General features: G+C 30.2%; 3 protein-coding genes across 4 annotated transcripts; 1 reads left to right on the top strand and 2 right to left on the bottom strand.

Moving 5' to 3' along the window:
- Positions 1 to 5,758: 5,758 nt before the first annotated feature.
- LOC103856601 (ras-related protein RABE1c) lies at positions 5,759 to 7,773 on the top strand. Of its 2 annotated transcripts, XM_009133720.3 has the most exons (9): positions 5,782 to 6,032; positions 6,132 to 6,215; positions 6,305 to 6,377; positions 6,479 to 6,579; positions 6,704 to 6,769; positions 6,860 to 6,957; positions 7,057 to 7,119; positions 7,213 to 7,305; positions 7,429 to 7,773. In XM_009133720.3, exons 2-9 carry the CDS (start codon positions 6,143 to 6,145, stop codon positions 7,510 to 7,512), a joined length of 651 nt encoding a protein of 216 aa, XP_009131968.1. In that variant the 5' UTR covers positions 5,782 to 6,032; positions 6,132 to 6,142; the 3' UTR covers positions 7,513 to 7,773. The 2 variants fall into 2 exon arrangements, with proteins under 2 accessions (XP_009131967.1, XP_009131968.1); XM_009133719.3 differs by having other exon boundaries at positions 5,759 to 6,032; positions 6,704 to 6,957.
- A 738-nt stretch (positions 7,774 to 8,511) lies between these two features.
- Positions 8,512 to 9,252, bottom strand: LOC103856603 (zinc finger protein ZAT12). The gene has a single exon (XM_009133721.3). It carries the CDS (start codon positions 9,150 to 9,152, stop codon positions 8,673 to 8,675), a length of 480 nt encoding a protein of 159 aa, XP_009131969.1. The 5' UTR covers positions 9,153 to 9,252; the 3' UTR covers positions 8,512 to 8,672.
- LOC103856604 (zinc finger protein ZAT12) lies at positions 8,512 to 12,573 on the bottom strand. Its single transcript, XM_009133722.3, has 2 exons — positions 11,931 to 12,573; positions 8,512 to 8,615 (listed from the first exon to the last, which is right to left on the bottom strand). The coding sequence occupies exon 1, from the start codon at positions 12,465 to 12,467 to the stop codon at positions 11,988 to 11,990; it is 480 nt and encodes a 159-aa protein (XP_009131970.2). The 5' UTR covers positions 12,468 to 12,573; the 3' UTR covers positions 8,512 to 8,615; positions 11,931 to 11,987.
- Between the last annotated feature and the right edge of the window lie 557 nt (positions 12,574 to 13,130).

Consider the following 13,130-nt stretch of genomic DNA (forward strand, 5'->3'; position numbering starts at 1 on the left):
AACAATAAATTGTTAAACATCAATATCATCTAGGTTAAGTATACGAACAACACAAATTCAAACATCACAAAAAATATTTACATAACCATTATAATACAATAATTTAATCAAAAAATATAATTAAAAAAATATTAAAAAGAATAGTTATATACTTAATATTTGAAAATAAAAGATATTTTTGCTAAAATTGTACTTACCTGGCCAAGAAGATCGACCATCTTTTTACGGATCGATCGAATGTTGAGCATGTGGTCGATCCGAAAATACTCTTCAGTTTAATAAAATCTCTAAAACATTTATTCCAACGCTCAAAAGATAGTTTTGCTAAATATGATAACTAGATAGCCAATAAAATTACAAAAAAAATATTTAAATAGTAAAAAATATGTTAATCTAACGTTTTAAAATTTAAAAATAAATTTTAATTATGATATGCACTTTAACATTTATATAAATATATATCATAGCCTAAATATAAATAATTTAACAACTTAAATTAGAAAAAATAAAAATCCCGGGCGTAGCCCGGGTTAATCCCTAGTCCTTACTAATAAAAGGGACCTTTTGAGGCTCCATAGAGCGTCCACATCAGCAAAAAAAACTTCTCCCAAAAGATGACACGTAGCATAAAAGATAGTTTTATACTTTAATATTACTAATTTTCGTAAATTATAAATAATATGTAAACATACAGCATAAAAATAGAAAAACTACATTAAACATATGTAAGATTACCATTTTTCACTTGAAAAAAAGACGGCTTATCTCCATAATGTAACATTACCATTTTATAAAAAAAACAAAAAACATTATATATAATTTCGAAAATAATAAATATATGTAAACATACAACATAAAAAATGGAAATACTACATTAAACATATGTAAGATTACCATTTTACATTTTTAATTTTTTAAAAAATAATATGTAAACATACAACATAAAAAATAGAAAAACTACATTAAACATATGTAAGATTACCATTTTTCACTAAAAAAAGACGGTTTATCTCCATAATCCTTACTAATAAAAGGGACCTTTTGAAGCTCCATAGAGCGTCCACATCAGCAAAAAAAACTTCTCCCAAAAGATGACACGTAGCATAAAAGATAGTTTTATACTTTAATATTACTAATTTTCGTAAATTATAAATAATATGTAAACATACATCATAAAAATAGAAAAACTACATTAAACATATGTAAGATTACCATTTTTCACTTGAAAAAAAAACGGCTTATCTCCATAATGTAACATTACCATTTTATAAAAAAAAAAAACAAAAAACATTATATATAATTTCGAAAATAATAAATATATGTAAACATACAACATAAAAAATGGAAATACTACATTAAACATATGTAAGATTACCATTTTACATTTTTAATTTAAAAAAAAAATATGTAAACATACAACATAAAAAATAGAAAAACTACATTAAACATATGTAAGATTACCATTTTTCACTAAAAAAAGACGGTTTATCTCCATAATGTAAAATTACTATTTTGTAAAAAAAACATTATATATAATTTTGAAAATAATAAATAATATATAAACATAAAACATAAAAAATAGAACTACTACATTAAACATATGTAATATTACCATTTTACATTTAAAAATAACAATAATATGTAAACATACAACATAAATAAAAATGGAAAAACTACATTAAACATATGTAAGATTTCCATTTTTCACTAAAAAAGCGGGTTATCTCCATAATGAAACATTACCATTTTATAAAAAAATAAAAAAAACATAAATATAACTATTTGACTATTTGTCCAAGTTCTTCTATTAAACATTGCCGTTTTACATTAAAAATGTAAAAATACATTAAGATTTAAACATCTATCTTAAAATATAAAATATAGATATTAACTAAATATAAAGTATAAGAAAGAGAAAATACTCAATATATAGAAAATAAATAATAAATAAATCCTTACTAATAAAAGGAACCTTTTGAGGCTCCATAGAGCGTCCACATCAGCAAAAAAAAACTTCTCTCAAAAGATGACACGTGGCATAAAATATAATTTTACACTTTAATATTACTAATTTTCGCAAATTATAAATAATATGTAAACATACATCATAAAAAATAGAAAAACTATATTAAACATAAGTAAGATTACCATTTTTCATTTGAAAAAAGATGGCTTATCTCCATAATGTAACATTACCATTTTATAAAAAAAAAACATTATATATAATTTCGAAAATAATAAATATATGTAAACATACAACATAAAAAATGGAAATACTACATTAAACATATGTAAGATTACCATTTTACATTTTTAATTTAAAAAAAAATAATATGTAAACATACAACATAAAAATCCTTACTAATAAAAAGAACCTTTTGAGGCTCCATAGAGCGTCCACATCAGCAAAAAAAACTTCTCTCAAAAGATGACACGTGGCATAAAATATAGTTTTACACTTTAATATTACTAATTTTGCAAATTATAAATAATATGTAAACATACATCATAAAAAATAGAAAAACTACATTAAACATATGTAAGATTACCATTTTTCACTTGAAAAAAAGACGGCTTATCTCCATAATGTAACATTACCATTTTATAAAAAAAACAAAAAACATTATATATAATTTCGAAAATAATAAATATATGTAAACATACAACATAAAAAATGGAAATACTACATTAAACATATGTAAGATTACCATTTTACATTTTTTAATTTAAAAAATAATAATATGTAAGCATACAACATAAAAAATAGAAAAACTACATTAAACATATGTAAGATTACCATTTTTCACTAAAAAGAGACGGTTTATCTCCATAATGTAAAATTACTATTTTGTAAAAAAAACATTATATATAATTTCGAAAAGAATAAATAATATATAAACATACAACATAAAAAAAATGAAAATACTACATTAAAAATATGTAATATTACCATTTTACATTAAAAAATAACAATAATATGTAAACATACAACAAAAAAAATAGAAAAACTACATTAAACATATGTAAGATTTTCATTTTTCACTAAAAAAAGCGGCTTATCTCCATAATGTAACATTACCATTTTATAAAAAAAAGAAAAAAAACATAAATATAACTATTTGACTATTTGTCCAACTTCTTCTATTAAACATTGCCGTTTTACATTAAAAATGTAAAAATACATTACGATTTAAACATCTATCTTAAAATATAAAATATAGATATTAACTAAATATAAAGTATAAGAAAGAGAAAATACTCAATATATAGAAAAATAAATAATAAGTAAATTTTATAAATATATAAATATACGAATTATATATACAATAATAAGTACATGCACAATTTTTAAAAAATGGAAAGAGTACATTAAATATTAAACATCAATCTTAAAATGTAAAATATAGATATTAAGTAAATTGAAAGTATAAAAAAAAAAATACACAACTTAAAAACAATGGAAAAAGTATATTAAGATTTAAACATCTATCTTCAAATATAAAATATAGATATTACGCAAATAGAAAGTATAAGAAAAGGAAATACACAATTTAAAAAATGGAAAAAGTACATTAGTATTTAAACATCTATCTTAAAATGTAAATCTATCTTAAATTATAAAATTATTAGTAAATAGAAAGTATAAGAAATAGAAATACACAATATAAAGAAAAATAAATAATAAGTAAATATATAATATAAGAAAATACCCAATTTAAAAAATGGAAAATTACATTAAGATTTAAAATATATCTTAAAATTTAAAATATAGATATTACGTAAATAGAAAGTATAACAAATGGAAATATACAATTTAAAAAAAAGGGAAAACCTACATTAAGATTTAAACATCTATCTTAAAATGTAAAATAGAGATATTAAGTAGATAAAAAGTACAAGAAATGGAAATACATATACAGGAAAATAAATAATAATTAAATAATATAAATATATAATATATGAATTATATCTATAATAATAAGTAAATACACAATTTTAAAAAAAATGGAAAAAGTTCATTAAGCATTAAACATCTATCTTAAAATGTAAAATATATGATAAAAGTAAATACACAATTTAAAAAAAGGAAAAAGTACATTAAGATTTAAATATCTATTTTAAAATATAAAATATAGATATTACGTAAATAAAAAATATAAGAAATGGAAATAAACATTTTAAAAAATGGAAAAAGTACATTAAGATTTAAACATCGATCTTAAAATGTACATCTATCTTAAAATGGTAGTAAATTATATAAAAATGAAAATACCTCATTAAACAAAAAAAAATTAAAAATGTATAGTTTTACATCAAGAAAGTCCCTATAAAACTCATTATTCCATCAACCTCACACTATTAAGGAAAACTTCAAAGCACTCGAGCAAAAAAATGGTTCTACCATCAACTCTTGCCGTCCCAAAAACCTTTAATGACCTTGAAAGAGATTTTTTATAACAACAAACTTTTTGTTAGGTGGATTCATTGTTGGGAAACCCGCAACTTTCAAAAACCAAACTTATTCATGGGAATTGAATTGCTTTTCATAGACTCAAAGGTATTCTTACAAATTTAAATTAATCTAATCCATAATTTTATTGTTAATATTCGTACTAGCTCTTTCATGATCAAACCATTACAGTTAATAATCATTCAAGCGTTTATCCCGAAACACTTCCTTCCTCGCTGAATCAGGTATTGGTTCATGTTGGTTTAGTATTGTTTTTGGTTTATTAACCGGTTTAGGATGGTCCTATTGTAAATATAATTTAAGTTGGTTTAGCATATATTATGCTTAAAATAACTTAAATTAAATAATAGTAATATTATGCTTAAAATATAATTTTAGAGAGTTTTCAAATATAGTTTACAGAACATATAGGGGATGAATTTAATTTATTAAATTCGTTTATTACTTAAAACTAAGTTTTTTAAAAAACATACTGAGTTATAAATATGAGTACAACATGAAGACAAAAATATAAATATTTGATTTTCAAGATAAGAAATTCAGCTTTTATTCAGTTACTCAATATATAATATCTTAAATTTTTTTTTAAATATACATAATTTATATATATAGATTAATCTTTCAAACTTAAACTAATATATTATATATGAATAATGTTTTTAAATAAAAATAATTTCTGATTTAAAAAAATAAAAACAACAAATGGTTATTTTCAAATAATGGATGTAATTTACATTATACTATCATTTAACAAGTATTAGATACTTTTTGATATATCATTATTTTCTATTTCCGGACAACAATAAATTGTTAAACATCAATATCATCTAGGTTAAGTATACGAACAACACAAATTCAAACATCACAAAAAATATTTACATAAACATTATAATACAATAATTTAATCAAAAAATACAATTAAAAAACAATATTCAAAAGAATAGTTATATACTTAATATTTGAAAATCAAAGATATTTTGCTAAAATTTTACTTACCTGGCCAAGGAGATCGTCCATCTTTTTACGGATCGATAGATTGTTGAGCATGTGGTCGAACCGAAAATACTCTGCAGTTTAATTAAATATCTAAAACATTTATTCAAATACTCAACAGATAGTTTTGCTAAATATGATAACTAGATAGCCAACAAAATTACAAAAAATATTTAAACAGTAAAAAATATGTTACTTTAACGTGTTAAAATTTAAAAATAAATTTTAATTATGACATGCATCTTAACATTTATATAAATATATATCATAAACTAAATATAATAATTTAACAACTTAAATTAAAAAAAAATAAAAATCCTGGGCGTAGCCCGGGTTAATCCCTAGTAGATATAGATAATCGGCTTATCGGCAAAAAAGTTATTAAAAAGAAATAAATCAGATAATGTTGTTAATGAAGATTATTCCCCAAAAACAAAAACAAAAACAAGCAGGACAAGTTAAAATCAGAACATGCGTATTTTAGCCGTCCGTCATTTCCATTGATCTCTCTCGTTCTTCTCTGCTCATCACTATCACCACGGTCCTCTTCTCTGCCTCGTTTGATCCGGTACGCATTTTCGTCGTGATCTTGCCGATCCCTTGGTTTCTCCGATTTAGATGAAACCAAATTTATCTGATTTTGAACCTCTGAGCTTTCCAATTGTAGATTCGATTTCGATGGCTGCTCCACCTGCTAGGGGTAGAGCCGATTACGATTACCTCATAAAGCTTCTCCTGATCGGTGATAGCGGTACGAACTTTGAATCCCATGCTCGATCCCTCATCGTTACGAGAGTGTTTTTGATCTCTGTAGCTTAGGGATTTGATTATTGGTGGCAGGTGTGGGCAAAAGTTGTTTGCTGTTAAGGTTCTCTGATGGCTCATTCACCACTAGCTTCATCACCACCATTGGGTTTGTATTTTATCTTTAAGAATCTATTAGAGACTATGGTGATGCATGATGTTTCACACTGACTCTCTTTGGTGTTTGTGTGTTGGCTTATAATGATGCAGCATTGATTTTAAGATTAGAACTATTGAGCTTGATACTAAACGCATCAAGCTCCAGATTTGGGATACTGCTGGTCAAGAACGTTTTCGAACCATCACCACTGGTTAGTCAGTGGAAATTGGATTAGAGAGGATTAAGAGTCACTAGCAGTCTACTTAATGCTATGGATGATGCTTTGAGGATATTTAGTTTTTTTTTTTTTTGAAAACTGATAAGTAACATTGCAGCTTATTACCGAGGGGCAATGGGCATTTTGCTGGTCTATGATGTCACAGACGAGTCATCCTTTAACAGTAACTTTTGCTTCTGTCTAAGCATTGACATCTTTTATTTTATTTACATTTTTGCTCTGTTCTGGACCTGTTTTCTTGACCTTGTTGCAGATATTAGGAACTGGATTCGTAATATTGAACAGCACGCTTCGGATAATGTTAATAAAATCTTGGTAGGGAACAAAGCCGATATGGATGAGAGCAAGAGGGTATACAGTACAAGCGAGTTTCATTTTATTGACTGATTCACAACTGCCTCATTCACGATTAACCATATTGATAGCGTTTACAATTTTTCAAATCTTCAGGCTGTTCCAACATCAAAGGGTCAAGCACTTGCTGATGAATATGGAATCAAGTTCTTTGAAACAGTAAGCCAAACTTTGTCTCATGAGAACAACTTAGACAGCATTGGTCGTATTTGTTTGCTTAAAATATAGCTGATAGGCCATTTCACATGTCAGAGTGCCAAAACAAATCTAAATGTGGAAGAGGTTTTCTTCTCGATAGCAAAGGACATTAAGCAGAGACTCACAGATACTGACTCGAGAGCAGAGGTGATTAATTGCTTGTTACATTCTCCTTCTGTAACTCTTTCACTTCACTTTTTTTTTTGTACAAAGTGCCCTTTTGAAAGACTCTTTTTTTGTTTTTTTTCACAACTCCATCATTCATTGCAGCCTGCGACGATTAGGATAAGCCAAACAGACCAGGCTGCTGGAGCCGGACAAGCCACGCAGAAGTCTGCATGCTGTGGAACTTAAAAGTTACTCAAGTTGAAGTGAAGTGCAAAGAAACCAGATTTGTGCCAAATCATTTGTCTTGTCTTTGGTGCTTTTGTATTTTTTTTTTCTCTTTTGATGATTGTTCTAAATTTGCCATTTTTAGTTTAGATTCGATGGCCCTATAGCTGATTCAGTGGCTTTTGATTGTTAACACTTTTGCTCACAACTCAAAATCTCTTGCACTCTCTGTTAATAAAGCTTTTCCCTTTGCAGCACATAATAAAAGATCTCTTTGTACCATTTTTTAAATCTCACGCCTAACTTGTTAATTGAAGAGCAAGTGCGAGTTCTATGATGATCTTCCCCAGTTCGAAAAATCAAACCTTCAAAACGAGTTCATAGCATAATCTGTTTTCTTATTTAAGAAACTGAAAGCTAATTGACTTCGGAATAGCTGAAAATTGGAGAAATTAGAAGACTTAGTTAACTTAATTGTTAGTCGGAAACTCGATCGCCGGTGAGAGAGCGTAATTTCGCCGGCGAAGAAGGTTTATTCATGATATGGTGGGCGAGAAGCATCTGAATTTTGCTTCTGTTTTTTTTTTTTGAAAGCAAAAATCGCATGATCTGGTGTTGCGGTTACCATGAGACTTATCATACGCGTGCGTAACATCTAATCTTGACCGTTCATCTCTAGATGACTTGTCGGCCCGAATATCTCATTCAGTCATTTGTACTTTGCTATTTGATGTCAGAAATAGATTTATCCCTCACATTCAAATCACCGCCAAGGGTTCAAGTGACCACTCTATGTAGCTTTTTACTGTTTTGTTTTTTTAGCGAATGAGCAGAACCCAAATCAACTTGCTAGGGAAGAACATTCTAGATAGTTGTATGAAGTAGCGCTTCAAACTTTTTATTCACAAATTTCATTTCAAGTTAAAAGCTCGGTTAAACAACTTGTCCCTCAATTTAAGTTTTGATTTTTAAACAAAAGTGGGTAATATGTGATGTTTTGATTATTAAAAAAATGAAAGATATGATAATCTCCAATTCTAAGTAAATATATTCACTAGGAAAGAAAAGATTACACCCTATGAAAGTTTCCTAAATCTGCAGATATACAAATCTAAACTATTAAGGAAAAATTCAAAGAATGAAGGAAACTAATTATTATATCCATTAAAAGAAAAAACAAATCAACAAACAGTTCTTCCAAGCTCCAACTTGAGATTCAAATTCTCAACCATCCCCAAACTCAGATCCAAACACGCCACCCTCTTCCCACTGCTCGACTTCTTCAACGTCGTCATCGTCGGCTCCGGCAATAACGCCCGTGTAACCAACGCTGCTCCGCCGCCAATCTCGTTCCTGTGTCTCCTCATGTGACCTCCTAGAGCTTGTCCCATCGGAAACTCCACTCCGCATATCGGACAAGGGTGCGACGAAGGAGCTTTGGCTTTCTTCACCAATCCAGAGAGACTCTCATTGTTGTTAGGTTTCTTGTGACTCGCACGGTGACCTCCCAACGCTTGAAACGAATGAAACTCTTTCAAACACGTTTTACATGTGAAAACGCGTTTTTGATCCCCACCTTTTTGTCCGACTCTTGATAAAAGCATCAGACAGTTCGCCGCCTTAGCCTCCACCGTCGGGTTAATCTCAGAGATTGCAACCATTTTTGTTTTTCTTTTCAGATGTTAAAACGAAACGATTAAAGGTTTGTGTATGTGTTTGGTGTGATTGTTATTGTTGTGAGTTGTTGTTGTGTTTGTGTCTGTTTGTTTGGGATGTATTTATAGATATGGAGTTGTGTGGACTGAAGACGTGTGGGAAGATGACGGATATACCCTTGTGACTTGGTGGATAAGGAAGTGGCTGGGAAGGAGTGTGGTGTTATCGTAATTACGTGGAAAATGAAGGGGTAGAGAACGAAGATGCGAGTTATGTGGTCACGACTTGCGACACCGCGTAGCTTTGGAGACTTTCGTGTGGATGAGAATCTTCCTCGTGCTTTCTCGAACCCTTAGATATTTTTTTTGAAAACATTAATACTCTGAGTTTGATTTATTGTCTTCTAGTTACTACTTACTACACCCTGCGCGTGATTTTCTCAGCCGTCTCTAGATACTATATTTTATAATCAGCCTCCTGGATATTTTTGATTCATACAAATGTACTTTTAAAATCATGGTTTGGATTCCTAACTTATTTTATTAGCTTATACTAAATAAAACTGAAAACAGAAAACAGTATTATTGGTTTCTTTTTTTTGTACAAATTTTTTTGCTTATAGCAATTTTTATTTACTTATTTAAATTATAATTTATCCAGAAGTATGATATATACTGGAATAGCTAGCAAAGAGTGTTTGTATCTCTTGAGGAAGAAAAATAACAATTTGTTATAGAATGTTCTATAAAAACTGATGTCAGCAATGACCATTTTACAGTTGAATCCCAGCGAAGGCATGACAAAACAAGATGCGTGAAACGTAGGCGCCGTGTGGAGTAAGTGAGAGTAAATTAAGGAGGCGATATGTACGGAGACTTGGTGTAAACGTGGGAAGCAAGAAGAGGAGATAATTTTAAAAAAGGGGAGAGTGACGTGGATCTTCTTCTAGTACATGTTTCACGCGGTCTAAACTTGGTTAAGTAGTTGCTTATATGCCTTAACATTCTTGTTTTCACATTCCCCTCTCGAAGCTTCTCCATTTATTGAATAATCAGTTAGATGATTCGGGTCAAGTACAAAAAGTCTATTCAAAAACAGTTTATATGATTGGACAAGTATATGGTTGTTGGGTGATAGGATAACCAACCAACCAACGTATAAACGGATAAACATCACATAGATGCCCGACTTGTTTAGTTTGACCCTAGCTCTATCAATTTCCGCTGTGCTTTGTACGCCAAAGAAAGAAATAGTATGCACTCATCATACTTCTAGAGTGTATAAGGGCAAGATTAACGGCGTCCCAATGGGATGTCCTTAGCATAAATGACATTTAATTTAAATCAAAAAGAGACAATTATCTAAGGACATATCTAATTTAAGATGTTTTTGTTGTCGTCGTTAGGTGATACGTGGCCTGGGGTGATTGGGCGATGAAAACGTGGTGGGGATAATCGATTTGGTTAAGTGTTGTGATTTAATTTTCTTGCCTTTTCTTCTTCTCGACCGACGAAATGCCTCTCTTCGATCTCCTCTCTTCGATCTCCTCTCTTCTCGACTGACGAATCTCGAGCCATCGATCTCCTCCCTTCGATCTCCTCTCTTCTCGACCGACGAATCTCGAGCCATCGATCCGACTCCCACGATGATATTTATCCGAAATGGGCTACTTTTATTCAATCTATCGGACTCCCACAAGGTCCAAAACATTGTTTATTTGCTAAACACCAAGAATTTGTGCGTAAAGATGTTGAGCGTGCCTTCGGAGTCCTGCAAGCTAGATTCGCGGTTGTTAGAAATCCGTCTAATTTATGGGATAAAAACAAAATAGGAAATATTATGAGAGCATGTATCATACTCCATAATATGATTGTCGAAGATGAACGAGATTCCTACGGAAACGCATCAGTATTTGAACAAGGAGAAGATGAGGATCCCACTTTTGTAGTCAGACGACCTACAAATCTCGGTGCTACATTGGGACGTCGAGCAGATGTTCGGGATACACCAGACCATCACCAATTAAAAGCAGATTTGGTTGAAAATATATGGGATAAATTTGGACATCTCCCAATGTAATTTTAAAGTTTCTATGAATTGAATAAAATGTGTGTTTGCTTTTAATTCTCTATGTATGTTTTCGATAATTTGTGTGTTAAATTAAATATGTAAAATGGAAATAAGTTTTATCTTATATATATTACTAATTATTAAAAAAAAAAAATCCTAAGGACCAAGAATAAGTCCCACCAATAATCATCATTTCAACACAAAGTCCTTACAAATGTCCTAAGCTAAAAATAACAATAAAAAATTATAAGGACACCATTCTAAGGACAATGGATAATGATGCTCTAAGACCAATCAAAATATTTGACTTTTATTTTATTTACACTCCCAATTTCATTTGGAGTAATTATTCTGTAGAATCATTTATTTTTCACTCTAAAATATATTAAAAAGAGGTTTATATTGTAAAATAAACTAATCATATTTAATATTTTATTATTTTACTAATTACTCATCTCACTCAAAATAAAGTAGGGTTGAAGTAATTATTCAATTTTTTTAAAATGAAGCTATATATTGGAGATATTCGTAGAAAACTTTGGTACCTATAATAAACCTAGATTATTAATAACTAAATATGAAATTAGTGTTTTAGTTACCTGACCAACTAAAAAACATAATCGTCTTTCAAAAAGCATGGAAATGACAAATTCGAATTGATCCAAGGCCCTGGCCCTGGCCCATATCGCCACACATTGATACGCTCTATTAAGGAAAAATTCAAAGAATGAAGGAAACTAATTATTATATCCATTAAAAGAAAAAACAAATCAACAAACAGTTCTTCCAAGCTCCAACTTGAGATTCAAATTCTCAACCATCCCCAAACTCAGATCCAAACACGCCACCCTCTTCCCACTGCTCGACTTCTTCAACGTCGTCATCGTCGGCTCCGGCAATAACGCCCGTGTAACCAACGCTGCTCCGCCGCCAATCTCGTTCCTGTGTCTCCTCATGTGACCTCCTAGAGCTTGTCCCATCGGAAACTCCACTCCGCATATCGGACAAGGGTGCGACGAAGGAGCTTTGGCTTTCTTCACCAATCCAGAGAGACTCTCATTGTTGTTAGGTTTCTTGTGACTCGCACGGTGACCTCCCAACGCTTGAAACGAATGAAACTCTTTCAAACACGTTTTACATGTGAAAACGCGTTTTTGATCCCCACCTTTTTGTTCGACTCTTGATAAAAGCATCAGACAGTTCGCCGCCTTAGCCTCCACCGTCGGGTTAATCTCAGAGATTGCAACCATTTTTGTTTTTCTTTTCAGATGTTAAAACGAAACGATTAAAGGTTTGTGTATGTGTTTGGTGTGATTGTTATTGTTGTGAGTTGTTGTTGTGTTTCTGTCTGTTTGTTTGGGATGTATTTATAGATATGGAGTTGTGTGGACTGAAGACGTGTGGGAAGATGACGGATATACCCTTGTGACTTGGTGGATAAGGAAGTGGCTGGGAAGGAGTGTGGTGTTATCGTAATTACGTGGAAAATGAAGGGGTAGAGAACGAAGATGCGAGTTATGTGGTCACGACTTGCGACACCGCGTAGCTTTGGAGACTTTCGTGTGGATGAGAATCTTCCTCGTGCTTTCTCGAACCCTTAGATATTTTTTTTGAAAACATTAATACTCTGAGTTTGATTTAGGGTCCGAATGGTGACCGCGGAATTAGTAAAATAAGCGGGACGGAATTTAGGTGCGGGACGGTTCAACTGCGGTTCGTGCGTTTTGCGGGACAAGTGCGGTTTTGATAAAATTAGCGGTGCGGAATTGTGTTGATTGGTGAAAATCTATAGTACAGAATTAAACAGTTAAGAAAAATTTAAATAATGTAAAATAGATATATCAATATATTTAATATAATTAAAATGAAAATTGTTTATTTAGTGTTATGGTCTTCTAGTTACTACTTACTAC

Source organism: Brassica rapa, chromosome A03 (genome assembly GCF_000309985.2).
Source record: "Brassica rapa cultivar Chiifu-401-42 chromosome A03, CAAS_Brap_v3.01, whole genome shotgun sequence".
Taxonomy (NCBI): Eukaryota; Viridiplantae; Streptophyta; class Magnoliopsida; order Brassicales; family Brassicaceae; genus Brassica; species Brassica rapa.